Here is a 14,683-nt window from a genome sequence, read left to right on the forward strand (position 1 = left end):
CGACGTCCTCATCGTTCCGCTCATTAGATATGTTACTCGCCTCAGCCGCACGAACAGTGTCCGCCGCCCCAGGATTGGGCCGTCGCGCTGCCTCTGCCATCGCCCCCAAATACTCCAAGGCTGTCTTCGGTGCTGCCCTCGCCAAATCCCCTGCAACCCTCACCAAAGTCCACGCCGACCTCGCTGCCTTCTCCGCCGCCCTCAAGAAGGATGCTGAAGTTGCCAACTTTGTGAACAACCCCACATTGTCTTCGCAGGAACGCGCCAAGGGCCTCCAGGCTGTCTTCTCCAAACTCGAGGGCGCTGGCGCGAAGAAGGATGCCTTCTCCGATATTTCTAAGAATCTGCTCACTGTGTTGTCGGAGAATGGAAGGCTGGTTGAGACCGAGAGTGTCATTGAGGGATTCAACGAGCTCTTTGCTGAGTACAAGGGCGAGCTGACCGTCACCGTCACGTCTGCCACTCCTTTGCCAAAGGATGTCCTCAACCGTCTCGAGACGTCTTTGAAGCAGTCGCAAACCGCCCAGGCTGCCAAGGTTCTCAAGATCACCAACAAGGTGTGTTCCAAATATCTTTATTTTCTGTAATTTTGCCCATTCATTTGCGTCAGGTCAACCCTAGTATTCTTGGAGGACTGATTGTTGACTTCGGTGACAAGACCGTTGACTTGAGCGTTCAATCCCGTGTCACCAAGCTCAACAATGTCCTGACACGTACGTTTTATGCATTTTATCAATTCAACCAGTATGAAGCTGAACTATTGCTTAGAGTCTGTTTAACTCTATACCTCGATAGAGATGTCGTCTGTACTCGCTGCACCTTAGATGTCGCGTTTCACGCAAAATATTTTAATGGAACTTGGACTCTGTGTGAAACATGAGAAGGAAGTCTTGCTCCCGAAAGAGCTTGCGATGACAATTTAGAAATTGTTCGCTGGGATTCATGGCAAACGGTTGCAGACGAAATATCTTGGTATGTATCTTCTCTAAACTTCCCGCCTGAGCACTTCGCTTCGCATTCGTTCCAAACCCAACCCGAGCCTTCATTCCAGTGGGTCGAAACCCCGCGGAATACATATTACTCTGGGCTATCTGGCGCCAACCCTGCAACTCGTTATTGCACGGCTTTTACACAAATCCACCGGTCTCATGAGCTCGCGAAGCGCACATAAACGAAGATAAAGTGGCCGTACGATCCCCAGTCCCGCTCAACAACCATGTTGTATTCTTTCTTGATCGCGGGGGTGCTCAATAATCTATATTCTCGCGCCGATATCTCCACCTCCAAGACTGTTTAGAGAGCTCTTCAACGCACATGTGGTAGGGCAACGAAGGCCTACTGATCAGTGAATAGGTAATAGCACTATGGATGGCTGCGATCCGTGCTGCGTCTTCTTCAGTGTCTGAAAGCACGTTCCAATCTAGAATCATGTTTGCTTTGTCGCCCTGGTCGGACATGATTTGGATTCCAGAAGGGTTCCCGAGATATTTGACGACTCTAGGGCTAACTGTTAATCTCGTTTGAAGATTTGAGCCTCTAAATTCGTGAGCTAACTGTTTGTTATTTTGGTTTCCATTTCCGAAGAAAAATATAATCACTGAGATTTCAACTCTCTCGTTAAACATTACTTCAGGTGCTGCACGACAATCTGCCCATGGAAGCTAACTACTTGAATATATTTGAAGGCCCCGGCAACGACACGGCAGAAGGCAGGAGACAAAGGTTCATCAAGGTTTTCAAAAACTCAAAGCATAATTTCCGGCGTATTACAGCCCCCAACAACTACAACAGCCTTTTTAGTGCATGAACTTCTCGGTATCTTGATGACGTTCTCAAAGCTTTTGAGTCAAGTCTCTCAACGCCGCCCATTGGAAGATTGAGTCGTGAGATCGGCTATTGATGATTTGGCGGCCTTCATTTCTTCCCATAGTGTTTGGAGGCTGAGACAATTCTCAGCAACCAAGTTAAGACGCATACCCTGGTTCTCGTGGGTATGCCGAAAAAAAGTGTTTCCCACTTTTATCAGACTCTCGTTGAGAGAAAATTTGAAGCATGGCGAGTCCTCTCATCCGTATACCGTTTGTTGTAGCTGCTGCCGTTGCGCTGTACAGAGCAGCTACACCCCCTCATCCACCTTCAAGCGTTGAAGAAAAGGCGCCTTCGACCTCTCTAGAAGGTTACTTGAAGTCAAATATTACATCTCATGTGATAAAAGTGAGTTCCTCTGCCCATTCCAAATAACTCACTCACCTCTCTCTAGGTTTCTTGTTTGCTCAACGCTCTCGCTGAAGTGGCCGTGATCCTGGGCACACATTATCCGCGAAATCCATTGACTGACCCCTTATTGTCTTCCCTCGTCTGTAACGATATAGCGAACGCACAGAATATTCGCCTGACCTTCGCATTCTTTCTCGGAACTTGCATGGTGATCGCAGGCTCATATCTTCGTTTGGCATGCTATCGCGCACTGGGGCATCTTTTTACCTTTGAGATGAGCATTCGGAAAGGTCATCGTCTAGTCACCAGTGGTCCGTATGGTATTGTGCGTCACCCAGGGTATACAGGGACCCTATTGATCATGTGTGGGATTTTGCTCTGGCAGTGCAGCTCCGTGAGTAAGCATTTTTTACCACTATGTATTTGCCTGTTAACATTCTGCGGAAGGGCTCTTGGATGGTGGAATGCAATGTCTTGCAATCTACTATTGGCAGGCTAGCTGCATTTCTAAATATCGCTCCTATCACAATGGTGACCATTGGACTGCTTCAGCGTATGTTCAAAGAAGATGAACAATTGCAAAAAACATTTGGCAGGCAGTGGGATGATTGGGCAAAGAGGGTACCTTATTTGATTATTCCTTGGCTATATTAGCTTTGATATAGTTCCAACCAGTTTGATGTGTAATTCATACCTTATTCAATTCGCCGCTTTGCTATGACCAACATCAACTAAATAGGCAGTAGATTACAATACAATGTAAACCAATACAATAATTTTTTAGTCTTACAAATCCACCCAATTTTTGGGGCCCGGTTTACAATGTCAAGCAATAGTTTTATTAGGTTAGAAAGTGGTCATAATTATTCAATTTAAATTTTTATTCATTTGAGTATAGTAGTAGGGACATGTTATGTGTGTACATTGAAAGCGCATGCAATATCGGACTAGTGTGCGTGCACGGTCAAACAAAATCAGCAGATATCGGAGCTCCAAAATCAAATCAAGCGGAGCCTGAACTCACTTGAAGTCCCGCTGCAAGCAAATCACGTCCACTTTGTTTGCTTTTTTCTAACCACCACAATCCTCTGCCCACGGATATACATGGGGGCAAGGTACGTGTATTCATCTTTGTAAATTAATGTCTCCTCCTCGAACTAACATCATACACATCTTCCTTTAACCAAAACAAGTTAGTAGATTATACTTTTTTGGTGAGTAATAGATAATTCTCACTCGGTGCTCATCAGTACTCACCATATACTAGGACCAACTATCTTGAACACTTGGATGAAGGGTCAGTATTTTAGTCTCTATTTAGTGTGCTTTACACTACTAACATTACTTGTGAAAGGTCCCAAACAACCAGACACTTGGATACAGACTTGAAAGCATGTACATGTAAGTATATGCGCTTTTTATTGGTTTTTGATTCATTTTTTGATGCATATATTTTGGTCCACCATTTCCCGTACCACTTCAGCTGTTCCGAATGCTTGAAGCTGCCTTTTCCCGTGTGTCTTCACCATTCATGCCTACTTTGTGTCATTGAGTGTGGGAATTGTCAACTTCAGGTTCTGTTTTGGTGTTGAGGGTCCGGAGCCGTGCGCGCTAGCATGTGGGTTCAATGTGTCTTATATAGTTGTACTATTTTTATGAATAAATAATCTATTTTTCATTATGATTTTTGTGTGCTCCAAAAGGCATTACGATTGCAATACCCAGAAATATTGTAAACCTCAAATTAATTTATTCATGCTGCAATATTTCCGGTTTCTTACAACATTTCAAGAGCGTTGTAACGCAGTGCAAGAATTTCGAAGAAAAAAATATTTTATTGGGTTTGCAATGCTTTGTAATCTACGCGTACTTTTTATGATGAATATGGAAACTCCGGGACCAAATATGGAAGTTCTACGACTCTTCAAATTCAAATTTTAAAGCTAGTGATGCCAAACAATTAAGATGAAGGTAAATTATCATGCAATATATGTCCTCATCTTAGAAAATGCTCTATGAACTTATTTAACCTCATGATGGAGATCAATCATGCCGCTTTTCAAGGGCCCTTTGATATCTGCTACTATTTGAAATAGTAAATTCAATAGACGCTTGTCATGTACTTCACGGTATTTCTGTGCGGACGTGTAAGAATAAAAGCAAGTGGGGTTAATTTCTATCTTACACTGACTCGGATCTATAAAAGTTTTTTAAAATGTTATTTTTGAGTTGAGTATATGACACGGCCAGAATGATGTGGGGAACATGTAATGGCATAGAGGGCTACAAAACTTAAATTTTGTGGCAGTAGATATCATGATACACTGAAATTATTACTAGCTAATCTCGTAGTAAGGTTGGCCACAAATAGCTCGTGCCCAACTCATGCCAGGATGCAACGTGACCATCGCCGCCGGGGGGCATTGTTCTGTAATCAGTAATAAGCGCCCACCTAATTGTCCTCACGATCATCGCGATTGCACAAAGCAACCCATCCCTTCTTCTCAACGTCGACCATCTACATCATTCAAAATATGAAAATTGATCTTCATTGCTTTTATACACTCTTACTATCGTTTTCAATACTTGCAGTCAATGCAGTACCAAACCTTTCACATCGAGGTGAGATGGTGACTCGACGTAATTAGAGTGCTTCTTACTAACACTTGAACGCCTGCCGTTTCATTTATCTGGGAACGCACTTTTTGGTACAGTACTTTCAACATTTTATCGTAAGTCTGAGCTCAGACCGCATAAGCCAAGCTGAGTGAATGGTAAACCACAGGGACTTATGTGTCACCTCAAGCATTCACGAACGACAATCTAAGTATTACGCTTGCCGACAACTTTTGGGAAATCGCGCAGAAATTAGGAGTTGAGGTGGTGAGATACGCAAATCAAACCCTTGAGGATGAAGCGTCAAAGTTTGCTGTACCTCTGGAGACGTTGCAAGAGTTAAAACAGGCAGTGAGAAATCTCACTGATAGTGCAGGCGTGTTACAGGTGGTCGACTTGCCATCTCAAGAAAACTTGACCAAACGTGGTCTAAACGATCAAAAACTGAACATGACGCATTTTTACGAACGATTGGAAGAAGAGGTGGGCAAAATAATCGATCAACTCATGGAGGAATTTCAAGAACCTCTTCCTGAAGACGAGACGGAGCGCTATAAGAGACGCAAAGCGGTGGTCGAAAGAGGTCTGGATTTGACGGAAGGTTGTTTGGTTGTTGTGTATGGAGAATTAGGTATTTCTGAAGTTGAAGCGAGAGAGAGGTTTGGACACATCAAACCGAAATTTGAACGCGTTCTTCTTATTATCGGTGAGTAATAGATGATTGTTATGGGTGGCATTTCTTTCATCGTGTCATTTTTCTGTCACTGCACAGTAAATATCATCGACCATCATCCACGTATTGTGCGAACAATTCTATTTGCCGTCGCGACATGGATTCTTCCCATTCGTGTGGTGCGCATCATCCTACGCGCTTTTGGCTTGGGGCCAGCCATACGTGGAAGACGTCAGTAGCAAACTTTTCCACGGTTCGTTCAGCAGTACTAATTGAATTTATAGGAATTGCTACTCGATGGTTGCAAAAGTTTCTTTTCGATGAAGTAATGGAAGCAGAAATTTGGATGAAAATGCTGTGGGCTGCCAAGGGAAAGGCAAGATGGAGTATTAAAATAATACTTGCTGCGGTTTTGAGATTTGTCAAAGATTTGGGCTTCCGTGTGTTGGAGGCACTGTTAAACAATGACAATGTTGCGCTTTGAATTGTTTTTTTTTTTACGTAGCATGACAATACATTCTTTGAAGTTTGCACACCCTGAGATATTATTTCATTAATATCCCGATGGCGTGTTGGCACGCTATGCAACGTTAAATGTACATGACACTGAAGAGATAAATACTGCAAGTACACAAACACTGATACAACAATCATAAATTCCCAAAGATAAAAAAACACGTCGAAAGATATGGGCAAATCAAAGACGAGGTTGTGGAAGTGAAACGATCAGAACACCTTGATTGCGGGCATCGACTTCGCATTTGATCCCTAGCCTGCACAGAAGAAATTAGCATTCTGAAAAGAGATGTTTGGGTTATTAAACAAACCTTTGCATCTCTCGTTGGACAGCAGGTTTAAGAGTGGGCCTCTGATCGATAGAGTGTTTGCCCTTTCCAACGATCACACGGACAGTCGTGCGTTTCTCCTCATTTGCTTTGATGATAGCTCTCTCGACCCGGTCAAAAGCCTCACGTGGACGAAGGCCGTGTACATCAATTTCATTAGACTTGGTAAGGGTATTTCGGGCTGTAGATGGGTAATAGACAATTAGCATGTTAACTTTGAAGAAGGAATATAGAATGAAATGCAGGGACCTACCAACGAAGTATCTCCGTGCCGCTTTCTCGTGTAGCTTGTATGCTTCAGCATCCAATTCTCGGACCTTGATTTTTAAAGCAAGGGCGTCCATCACCCGTCCTTCCGACTCGGCACGTTTCCTTTGTTCCTCTAGTTGCGCTCTTACGGACTCCTCTTCTCGAGCTTTTTGGCGCAATTGATCAGCACGCTGGTAGAGTCTGGTTGGTATACGAGTAGAAAGTATCGAAGCATCGCTCGGATCAGAGAGGATGGTAGACGGGGAAGGTGGAGGGGGAGACTCCGGTGGCGGAGAAGTCGTGCGTCGGAACAAAGGTCCAGAAGGTGGTAGCGGAGGTTGCAGGAGTGGATTCTGTGACAAAGACCCTGGCATCTGAAGTTCATCCTGAAAGTCATCTTCGGTGACATTTGGTGCGGGCTCTGTCGCAGCGGCGGCATGATCAGACCCCAGAGCAGATCTCACGTTGAGACTCAACGGAGATAACTGGCCTTCTAGTTCATCGAGGCGTGCTTGCTTGGGTGTAAGCAAAGGGTCAGCATCGTGTTCGTTATCCGTTTCCATTGCGAGTTTATCCCGAGCGCCGGGGGTGAGAAGTTCGTCAACCTCGCTTTCGTAATTGGCTTGAAGATTTACTTTAGTGTTACCAACACAGTCCATCCTTTCGTCGATGTTCTCTTGTATGATGATGTGATTAGAGGCTGTGGGGGTGTGTATATGCCAAAGAGGATCCTGGTGGCGAAGGAGCACAGGAAGAGCGCCCTGAACCTCAGCAGATGTTGTAGCAAATTGATTTGGAAAAAGAGACTCAGCATTCACGTGTGATGATTGCGACGTTAGCCAATCAACCACGACGCTGTTGGGCGAGCTTCGAAGCTCGTAATTAGGAACTGGGATAGGCATATCAATTGGGTCAGGCCCGTTAGGAAGAGGTTGTTGGGTAATATTGTTTCGGTTCTGGTGTTGGTCTCCGCTACGAGGAGATACATTTGAAGTTTGATCACCGTTCTCCGGATGTGCGGTGTTGTCTTCTGGTGACGAAAGCTCGGGAATGGTATACAACTGGTTTTCAAAGCGTGGCTTATGACAATCAAGATAAGAATCGTTATTGGAAAGGTCATTCATTCCATCTGAGGGGATAGCCGTGTCTGGAGGTGTGGGAAGATGGTTAGGAACAGGGAGGGGCGAACCTGAATCTGGAGAATGGTCAAGCAAGGAGGCAAGGCCAGACCTAGGGCGAACAGGAAGCGCCTCTTGGACGAAGTGTTCCGTGGATTGTTGAACTTGGAGGAGTACGGGTTTTGGAGAAGGTGACAATATGGAGTCTTCTTGTAGAAAGAAACTGGGAGGTGTTGGAGGGCGTTCCAAGGGCGATATAGAGGAAGAAAATGGTGGTGGAGGGTTCTCAGGAAGGAGCGGGTTTATAGACGATTGATCTGGGTCGGGTGCTCTGTAGGCACGAATTCGTGGTGGTAATGGTGTCGACAGAATAGGAACGGCGGTCGGAATTGAACGCGAATGCCTGTGCCTTCTCTCCTTGACTCGTTCCCGATCTTTCTTCAGGGCTGCGCGAAGGCTTGCGCGAGGGACGAAGGCTTCCGACGCGACCGAGCCAAGAGCACTCCATAACAGTACCATAACCATCCGTTGTAAATCTTTCGAGATTAGGAGGTCCATCACAATGCGCAATCCGTAGGCAAGGACATGATCTAGATTGGGAGATGTCGAGCGACCCGATACTTGGTGAAGAACAATGCCCTCCCATAGTCCGAGAATGGCGGTTGTTAGTTTGTTGGTGGGGCCTGTATTAGTAGGAACGAGGAATATGCGCAGGCCAAGGCCTGCTAAGATAGAGAGGGCTACATCCATTAAGCGGGGATGGACTGTGATTGAGCAATATCTTTGATAGAGGTTATAGGCGTGAACATTGCAATGGGTGCAAGCACGACGGGAATGCGTGGATTAGTGGGTTAACGGAAGAGACCTCGTGCTCGGTGGATGTGCAGGCGGAGGCCACGATTTGTATTCTATTCTGAGGCAGTCAGAAGACCCGTGAAGATTGTTTGTTCACTGATAGAATTAAACTTTAACACAAGTTCTTGAAAGTCAAGGTTGCAGCATGAAGAAATTGTGGGATAATTGGGATATAAACTTGACCGTCCAAACGAGCTCTATTATCTACATAAAATGGTAAGTGGAGTCAATTTTCAAGTTTCTTGAATGAGCGAGGAGAGTACAGACTTAGTTTGTGTCCATAGAGTGGAGTTGTGTGCAATATTAAAGGGCGGCAGAACACTCGGTCCTCATGCATCATGTCCCGCGTTTGCGAGTGCAATGCGGATTACGCATGCCGTATGTCACAGGATAAGTCACAATATTGTTGTCACGAAACTTGAACGATCATGTGATCGACGCGTCTTGCAATTCCATTTGGGGAGGATTGGTTCCGAACATTGAAACAACCAACAACTGCGGAGATTCGTGTAGGTTTCACTCAAGTTCAACACTTTACGAGCAACAACCGAAGGATTACATAGGTTTTCAATGGCTTCCAGAAGAAAGCCTGTACCAAGGGTCCAATCTCCTGTAAATGAACCTATGTTGCCACCGATGCCATTACAGAGCGACCCAGTGGACCCCCAGATCAAACGATACAGTCTTTCAGATGGCCCTGCGACTTATACCCAGATCAGCGACGCCGTTGAAGAATTATATCCAGATAACGCGGTCACAAGCATTCAGTCGGACCCCTTTCACGACGGTGGATCTTCGGCAGGCGGGCATTCATCCAACGAGTCCAATGCATATTCGCAGACCTCGACGTCTGAGTTTCGACGTTATCAGCCTGGACAATATTTGGCTCCTATAATAACTGGAGAAACCTTGCAGATTGAGCCCGAGCTGCCAGCGCCTTCAATGGCGCATTCGGACCCCTTTTACGACCCGACCACGCCTCTATCATCCGGTCCAGTACCATTAATCGTTCAACCAGATCAGACTTACAACCAACCTCAAGAACTTTATGAATCATCCACATACCAATCATATGGTTCAACTTACGATCATAACGCCCTTCCAGCCGGTTCGGAAATCGATCACTTCAACTATGACACCGAAGCTTATGCTTCAGGCAACAAGTCTCGCGCATCTTACAGGCCGCGTCGATCGAGATCACCTACTCCTGCACCCGATGATGAAGATTACTTGATTGTTGGCGATGAATCTATACATTATACCGGATACCCAGGATACCCAGAAGAACAATATGGCTATGCTGCAGAGAAAGAAGCAAAAGAATCGCCTTATTATAAAGAACAAGGATATCTCCCCAATGGACACGCAGTTATCTACGACCCTGAACCTGAAACGCCGACCTCGACCTTGTATTCGCTGCCTCCGGACCAGCAACAAGAGACACGACATTTTGGACCCGCGCCAGTTGGCCGAATTTTACGAAGACATAAAACCAAACGACGAGTGCAGTTGACCAATGGTAATCTAGTTGTTGATTTGGATGTACCCCCCAAGCTTCGCCTTCCCCGTAAGGGGGAGCCGGAAACTATGAAAACTCGATATACCGCAGTCACCTGTGATCCTGACGATTTTGAGAAGAAAGGTTTCTTTTTACGCCAAAACGAATCTGGGAGACGGACTGAGCTGTTTATTGTGATAACGATGTATAATGTAATACATTCTTCTCTAGCATGTGCTTCTAATCGCTGCTGATGATGATACAGGAGGACGAAATATTGTTTTGCAGGACTTTGTATGGCGTGATGCGCAATATTGCACATCTTTGCACACGGAAGAATTCACAGACATGGGGTCCCAATGCATGGGAGAAGGTGTGTCTGTCCTTCTGTACTGGATTTTGTACTGAAGACATGCTTTTTTATGTAGGTGGTTGTTTGCATAGTAGCTGACGGTCGGAAGAAAGTTCACCCTCGTGTCCTCGACTGTCTAACGTTGTTGGGCGTTTACCAACCTGGTGACCACATGAAGAACAAAGTCAACGAAAAAGAAGTAACCGCACATCTATTCGAATATACCACTTCCTTTGCTCTTGACCCCAATCTTCATTTCAAATACCCGGACAAAGGAATTGTGCCAACCCAAATCATCTTTTGTATGAAGGAGAAGAACCAAAAAAAGATCAACAGTCATCGATGGTTCTTCAATGCCTTTGCGCCAATGCTTCAGGTCAGCTGCTTCACCCATCATGATCCGAACTTGTTCACTTAGGATGAACATAGCCTAATGTTTGCGTCCTTCTTGATGTCGGAACACGCCCTGGAAAAAGCAGTATCTATCGACTTTGGAAAGTGTTTGATCTTGATTCAACAGTCGCAGGGGCATGTGGTGAAATCGCGGCCTACAAGGGCAAGAATTGGTCACTCTTGCTTAACCCTCTTGGTGAATTCTGCAAATGTAGCATCCTTCTTTGTTTTGCTTACTGTTTTCTGCAGTGGCCGCCCAGAATTTTGAATACAAGATTAGTTGTATTCTTGATAAACCTACTGAATCAATGTTTGGATATATCAGTGTATTGGTGAGTACAGACTTAGCACAAATTACATCCTGTTGTCATCTTATATTGTCTAGCCTGGTGCCTTCTCAGCCTATCGGTATGCATGGAACCTTCAGGATGTCGTACAATTTTTAACGCTTGTTTCACAGATATATCGCATTACAGAATAATGAGCACGGCGTCGGCCCATTAGCTTCTTACTTTAAAGGCGAGGTGTTGCATGGCCGAGATACGGATATTTTCACATCTAATATGTGTAAGTCCCCTCCCGAGCTTTCCTTCTGAAAGAAATGCTCAAGCTTCCACGAACAAATATATAGACTTGGCTGAAGATGTACGTTTTATCTCTATGCCCATATCGCGATTATCTGACATAATATTCACAGCGAATTTTATGCTTCGAACTGATCGCAAAGGCGAACTGTAACTGGTACGTCCTAGATATATACTCTTTTGCCTTCCTCGTCTCATTGGTCTACAGGATTCTTAAATATGTTAAGGGTGCAGTTGGAGAAACTGATGTCCCTGACGCACTGCCCGAGTTCATTTCGCAAAGGCGTCGATGGCTCAACGGCTCATTCTTTGCGGCTACATATGCCATTGCCCACGTGGGACAAATTCTTCGCTCTGGACACAGTTTTACTCGCAAAACGATGTTTATGGTGGAGACAGTGTATAACATAATCAATCTTATATTCTCTTGGTTTAGCATTGTGAGTCTTTCGATCAATGGTGAATAAAACTTGCAGGCTAATGCTTATGTTAGGGTAACTTTTACCTATTCTTTGTGAGCATAATACAACCACGTAGCTATGTGCAGAAAACTAATCTCCATTCAGGTCGTACTTACGACATCATTGGAAAACGCATCGTTTGGATTAAAGGGCATAAAATATTTTAACACTTTAGTTCAGGCAAGTCGATTGATATCCTTTCACTTACTTGATGTTAATGTTGACCATTGCTCATAGTACATCATGGCTTCTCTTATTGTTGCAACCTTCCTCTTCTCTATGGGCAATAAACCTGCTGCGTATGTTACTCGTCGTATGCACTTATTCGTTTATCCTAATTCCAAATTCACCATATTAGGGCCAAGTTCAAGTACAAATTAACGAGTATTATCATGGGCATCTTAATGCTTTATATGATTATCGCCTCGATTATCTGCGCCGTTCAGGCAGCACATCAAGGAGGATCCGCAAACTCTGTCATGCTGTTCAGCATAGTGATTACATACGGACGTGAGTTTCGATATTTCGCGGATAGGAAGCTGCGAGCTCATCTTGTAAAATAGTATACGTTTTCAGCAGCTTGCTGGCCTTTGATCCATGGCATATTGTTACCAGCTTCTTACCGTACATGCTGCTCTCACCGATGTACATCAATATCTTGAACATGTGAGTCAGTGATGTCTGCATACAAACTGTTATTGATCGCGTTTATAGTTACGCTTTCTCGAACCTTGATGATATTTCATGGGGCACCAAACAAGATTCAGTTCCAGACTCGGATCTTGGGGCTGTTGTACAAGACAGCCACTCTCATGTCGACGTCGAGATGCTTACAGAAGTCGCCGATGTAAACAGCATATATGAAGAATCTCTTGTCAACCTGCGGGACCGTGTACCCATCGATAATGGCAAGGGAAAGAAAGGTCCGGCTTCCATCGCCGAAAGGGAGAACGCTGCAAAAGACTATTACGCCAACGTTAGAACAAATGTTTTGCTGGCCTGGGTTCTTTCAAATGTAAGCTCTTGTTACTAGTCGTTCCATTTGTGAAATGTTAATTTCCGGCGTTGCAGGGCTTGCTCCTGGTTGCGATTTTGAGTGGTATGGGAGATATGGATGTTTTCGGGAACGATACTGGAATCACAAAAGTGAAGGCTTATATGGTATTCATTCTGGCCTTTACTGCGATAACCAACATGGTTGTAAGTTCAAGTATTCCGGTTACCTGCCTTATTGCATGTTCTAACGATGATTTTCAGCGGTTTACTGGATCAACGTTATATCTTTTGGCTAGATTAATTACCGGATAGATTATTTTGGAGGATAGCATTTTATCCTTTTGTTTTCATTTACTTATGCTAGATGTATTACGATAGTGCGGACTTCTTGCTTTTTGCTTTGCTGTAATTTCTTGTATATTAATGTGATTGGATGAATGGCTCGCTCTTCTTGATTAACTGGAAAGGCAAGGGTTTCGCTGCATCAGATGTTAACAAGGTCAAGAGTAGGGTGTAAGAGGGATGGCTCGTACAACTTCGCAAACCTCTTTTTGCAGAATACTTGAGTTGTTTAAAGCAGACCAATAATTGCGTTAAATATAAGGACGCGTTGTTGAGTCTTGTCGGATATGAACACTTGTCTCGAAAGCTTCAAAGATGTATATGTATGTAGTATCGATTACAATAATTCTTTTAAAATTGAAACAACTGAGAGCCCTTTGATCATAGTAGCGGCGCGTATCTAGAAATTCCGCTCGAAACGCGACCGACACGTCTTTGTCTATGTAGCCTTCTTGGGGGCTTTGGTGGGTTTGGCGGCGGACACCTTAGCTTCAGGGGCAGCAGCCTTTACTGGCACAGAAGGAGTGGTCTGCTTCTTGGCACTTGGGGGAGGGGTGGCTTTGGTCTAGTCGCACAGCGTACATTAAGCATTGAAACAAAGAGAGCGCGATAATGCTATGTACCTGAGAGCCAGAAACCTTCGATCCGGGGGTGGGGGTGTTCTTGGCGGGCATGTTAAACTGTTAGAAAAACATCGGTTAACGAGATATAAGCAAGCGACAGGTGCTGGGCAGACTACAGACCTTTGGTAAAACCTTGGCTTGATGAGAGAGAGAGATGCTTATGACTCTTGCTCAGGATTCAAGGCTCATTTTATAGTCCAAAAGTATGCCTCAACACCGCCAAACGTTTGCATCTCGAAGCCAAACAACGCATAAGCTGCGGCGATTTCGCCATACGGTCGTCCGTCACTAGATACTGGCCACAAGACTCGTAATAGGATATAATTCCGGAGATGAACGCCATAGAACGTGTGCAGGAAATGAGGAAAATTCCAGGATTGGACAGTTCTTGCTATCACTGTCGAAGGTCAAAGCCGTGGGTTGTAATCGGATAACAGATAATCAGGGGTCAATGTATGTGGTATATGCCAATTGGAAGTTCAGATTAAGCCCGAGATATAGAAAGGAGACTGCGAGCTCCCAGAGATAGATTGATGAGCAACGCATTTCACATAGCAAGACGGTAGAGTGTTCCGGACTAAGCTAGAGACAATCTAAATTTAGATTGACCTAGCGCCTTATTGATGAAGATTAGAGAAGATTGAACTGATGGTCTGGATAAGTTTGCATCTACCCAGCTTCCATCGCACCGACGTCAAGGCCGATCATATCATGGTCAAAATAGAGACTTTGATGTCGCCTTCCAACCATTCGGAAAAACTTGGGCAAATTCGACTTCGAAGCCTCATGTCTTGGACTATTCCAGAACGACAACCCGAAAGCATCGCTCACAAAGCATTTCGGGAAGAATCTGAAGAAGTC

At 44.7% G+C, this 14,683-nt stretch overlaps 4 protein-coding genes across 4 annotated transcripts; 3 read left to right on the top strand and 1 right to left on the bottom strand.

Moving 5' to 3' along the window:
- Positions 1–29: 29 nt before the first annotated feature.
- On the top strand, positions 30–1,171 carry JR316_0001903 (ATP synthase subunit 5, mitochondrial; the record flags this gene model as incomplete). The annotated part of the gene is made up of 3 exons (XM_047887701.1): positions 30–557; positions 611–713; positions 882–1,171. The coding sequence occupies 3 exons, from the start codon at positions 30–32 to the stop codon at positions 1,169–1,171; spliced, it is 921 nt and encodes a 306-aa protein (XP_047752624.1).
- Positions 1,172–5,283: 4,112 nt separating this feature from the next.
- Positions 5,284–5,990, top strand: JR316_0001904 (uncharacterized protein; the record flags this gene model as incomplete). Its single annotated transcript, XM_047887702.1, has 3 exons — positions 5,284–5,539; positions 5,606–5,737; positions 5,791–5,990. 3 exons carry the CDS (start codon positions 5,284–5,286, stop codon positions 5,988–5,990), a joined length of 588 nt encoding a protein of 195 aa, XP_047752625.1.
- A 213-nt stretch (positions 5,991–6,203) lies between these two features.
- Positions 6,204–8,468, bottom strand: JR316_0001905 (Smr domain-containing protein; the record flags this gene model as incomplete). The annotated part of the gene is made up of 3 exons (XM_047887703.1): positions 6,204–6,279; positions 6,334–6,532; positions 6,605–8,468. 3 exons carry the CDS (start codon positions 8,466–8,468, stop codon positions 6,204–6,206), a joined length of 2,139 nt encoding a protein of 712 aa, XP_047752626.1.
- Positions 8,469–9,143: 675 nt separating this feature from the next.
- Positions 9,144–13,169, top strand: JR316_0001906 (Chitin synthase 3; the record flags this gene model as incomplete). The annotated part of the gene is made up of 18 exons (XM_047887704.1): positions 9,144–10,283; positions 10,337–10,444; positions 10,500–10,799; positions 10,853–11,012; positions 11,066–11,148; positions 11,202–11,224; positions 11,277–11,383; positions 11,448–11,461; positions 11,514–11,557; positions 11,609–11,840; positions 11,894–11,914; positions 11,967–12,035; positions 12,099–12,160; positions 12,220–12,371; positions 12,425–12,527; positions 12,576–12,876; positions 12,933–13,061; positions 13,119–13,169. The coding sequence occupies 18 exons, from the start codon at positions 9,144–9,146 to the stop codon at positions 13,167–13,169; spliced, it is 3,099 nt and encodes a 1,032-aa protein (XP_047752627.1).
- Between the last annotated feature and the right edge of the window lie 1,514 nt (positions 13,170–14,683).

The sequence above is a fragment of the Psilocybe cubensis genome, chromosome 2 (assembly GCF_017499595.1).
Source record: "Psilocybe cubensis strain MGC-MH-2018 chromosome 2, whole genome shotgun sequence".
NCBI classification, from domain to species: domain Eukaryota; kingdom Fungi; phylum Basidiomycota; class Agaricomycetes; order Agaricales; family Agrocybaceae; genus Psilocybe; species Psilocybe cubensis.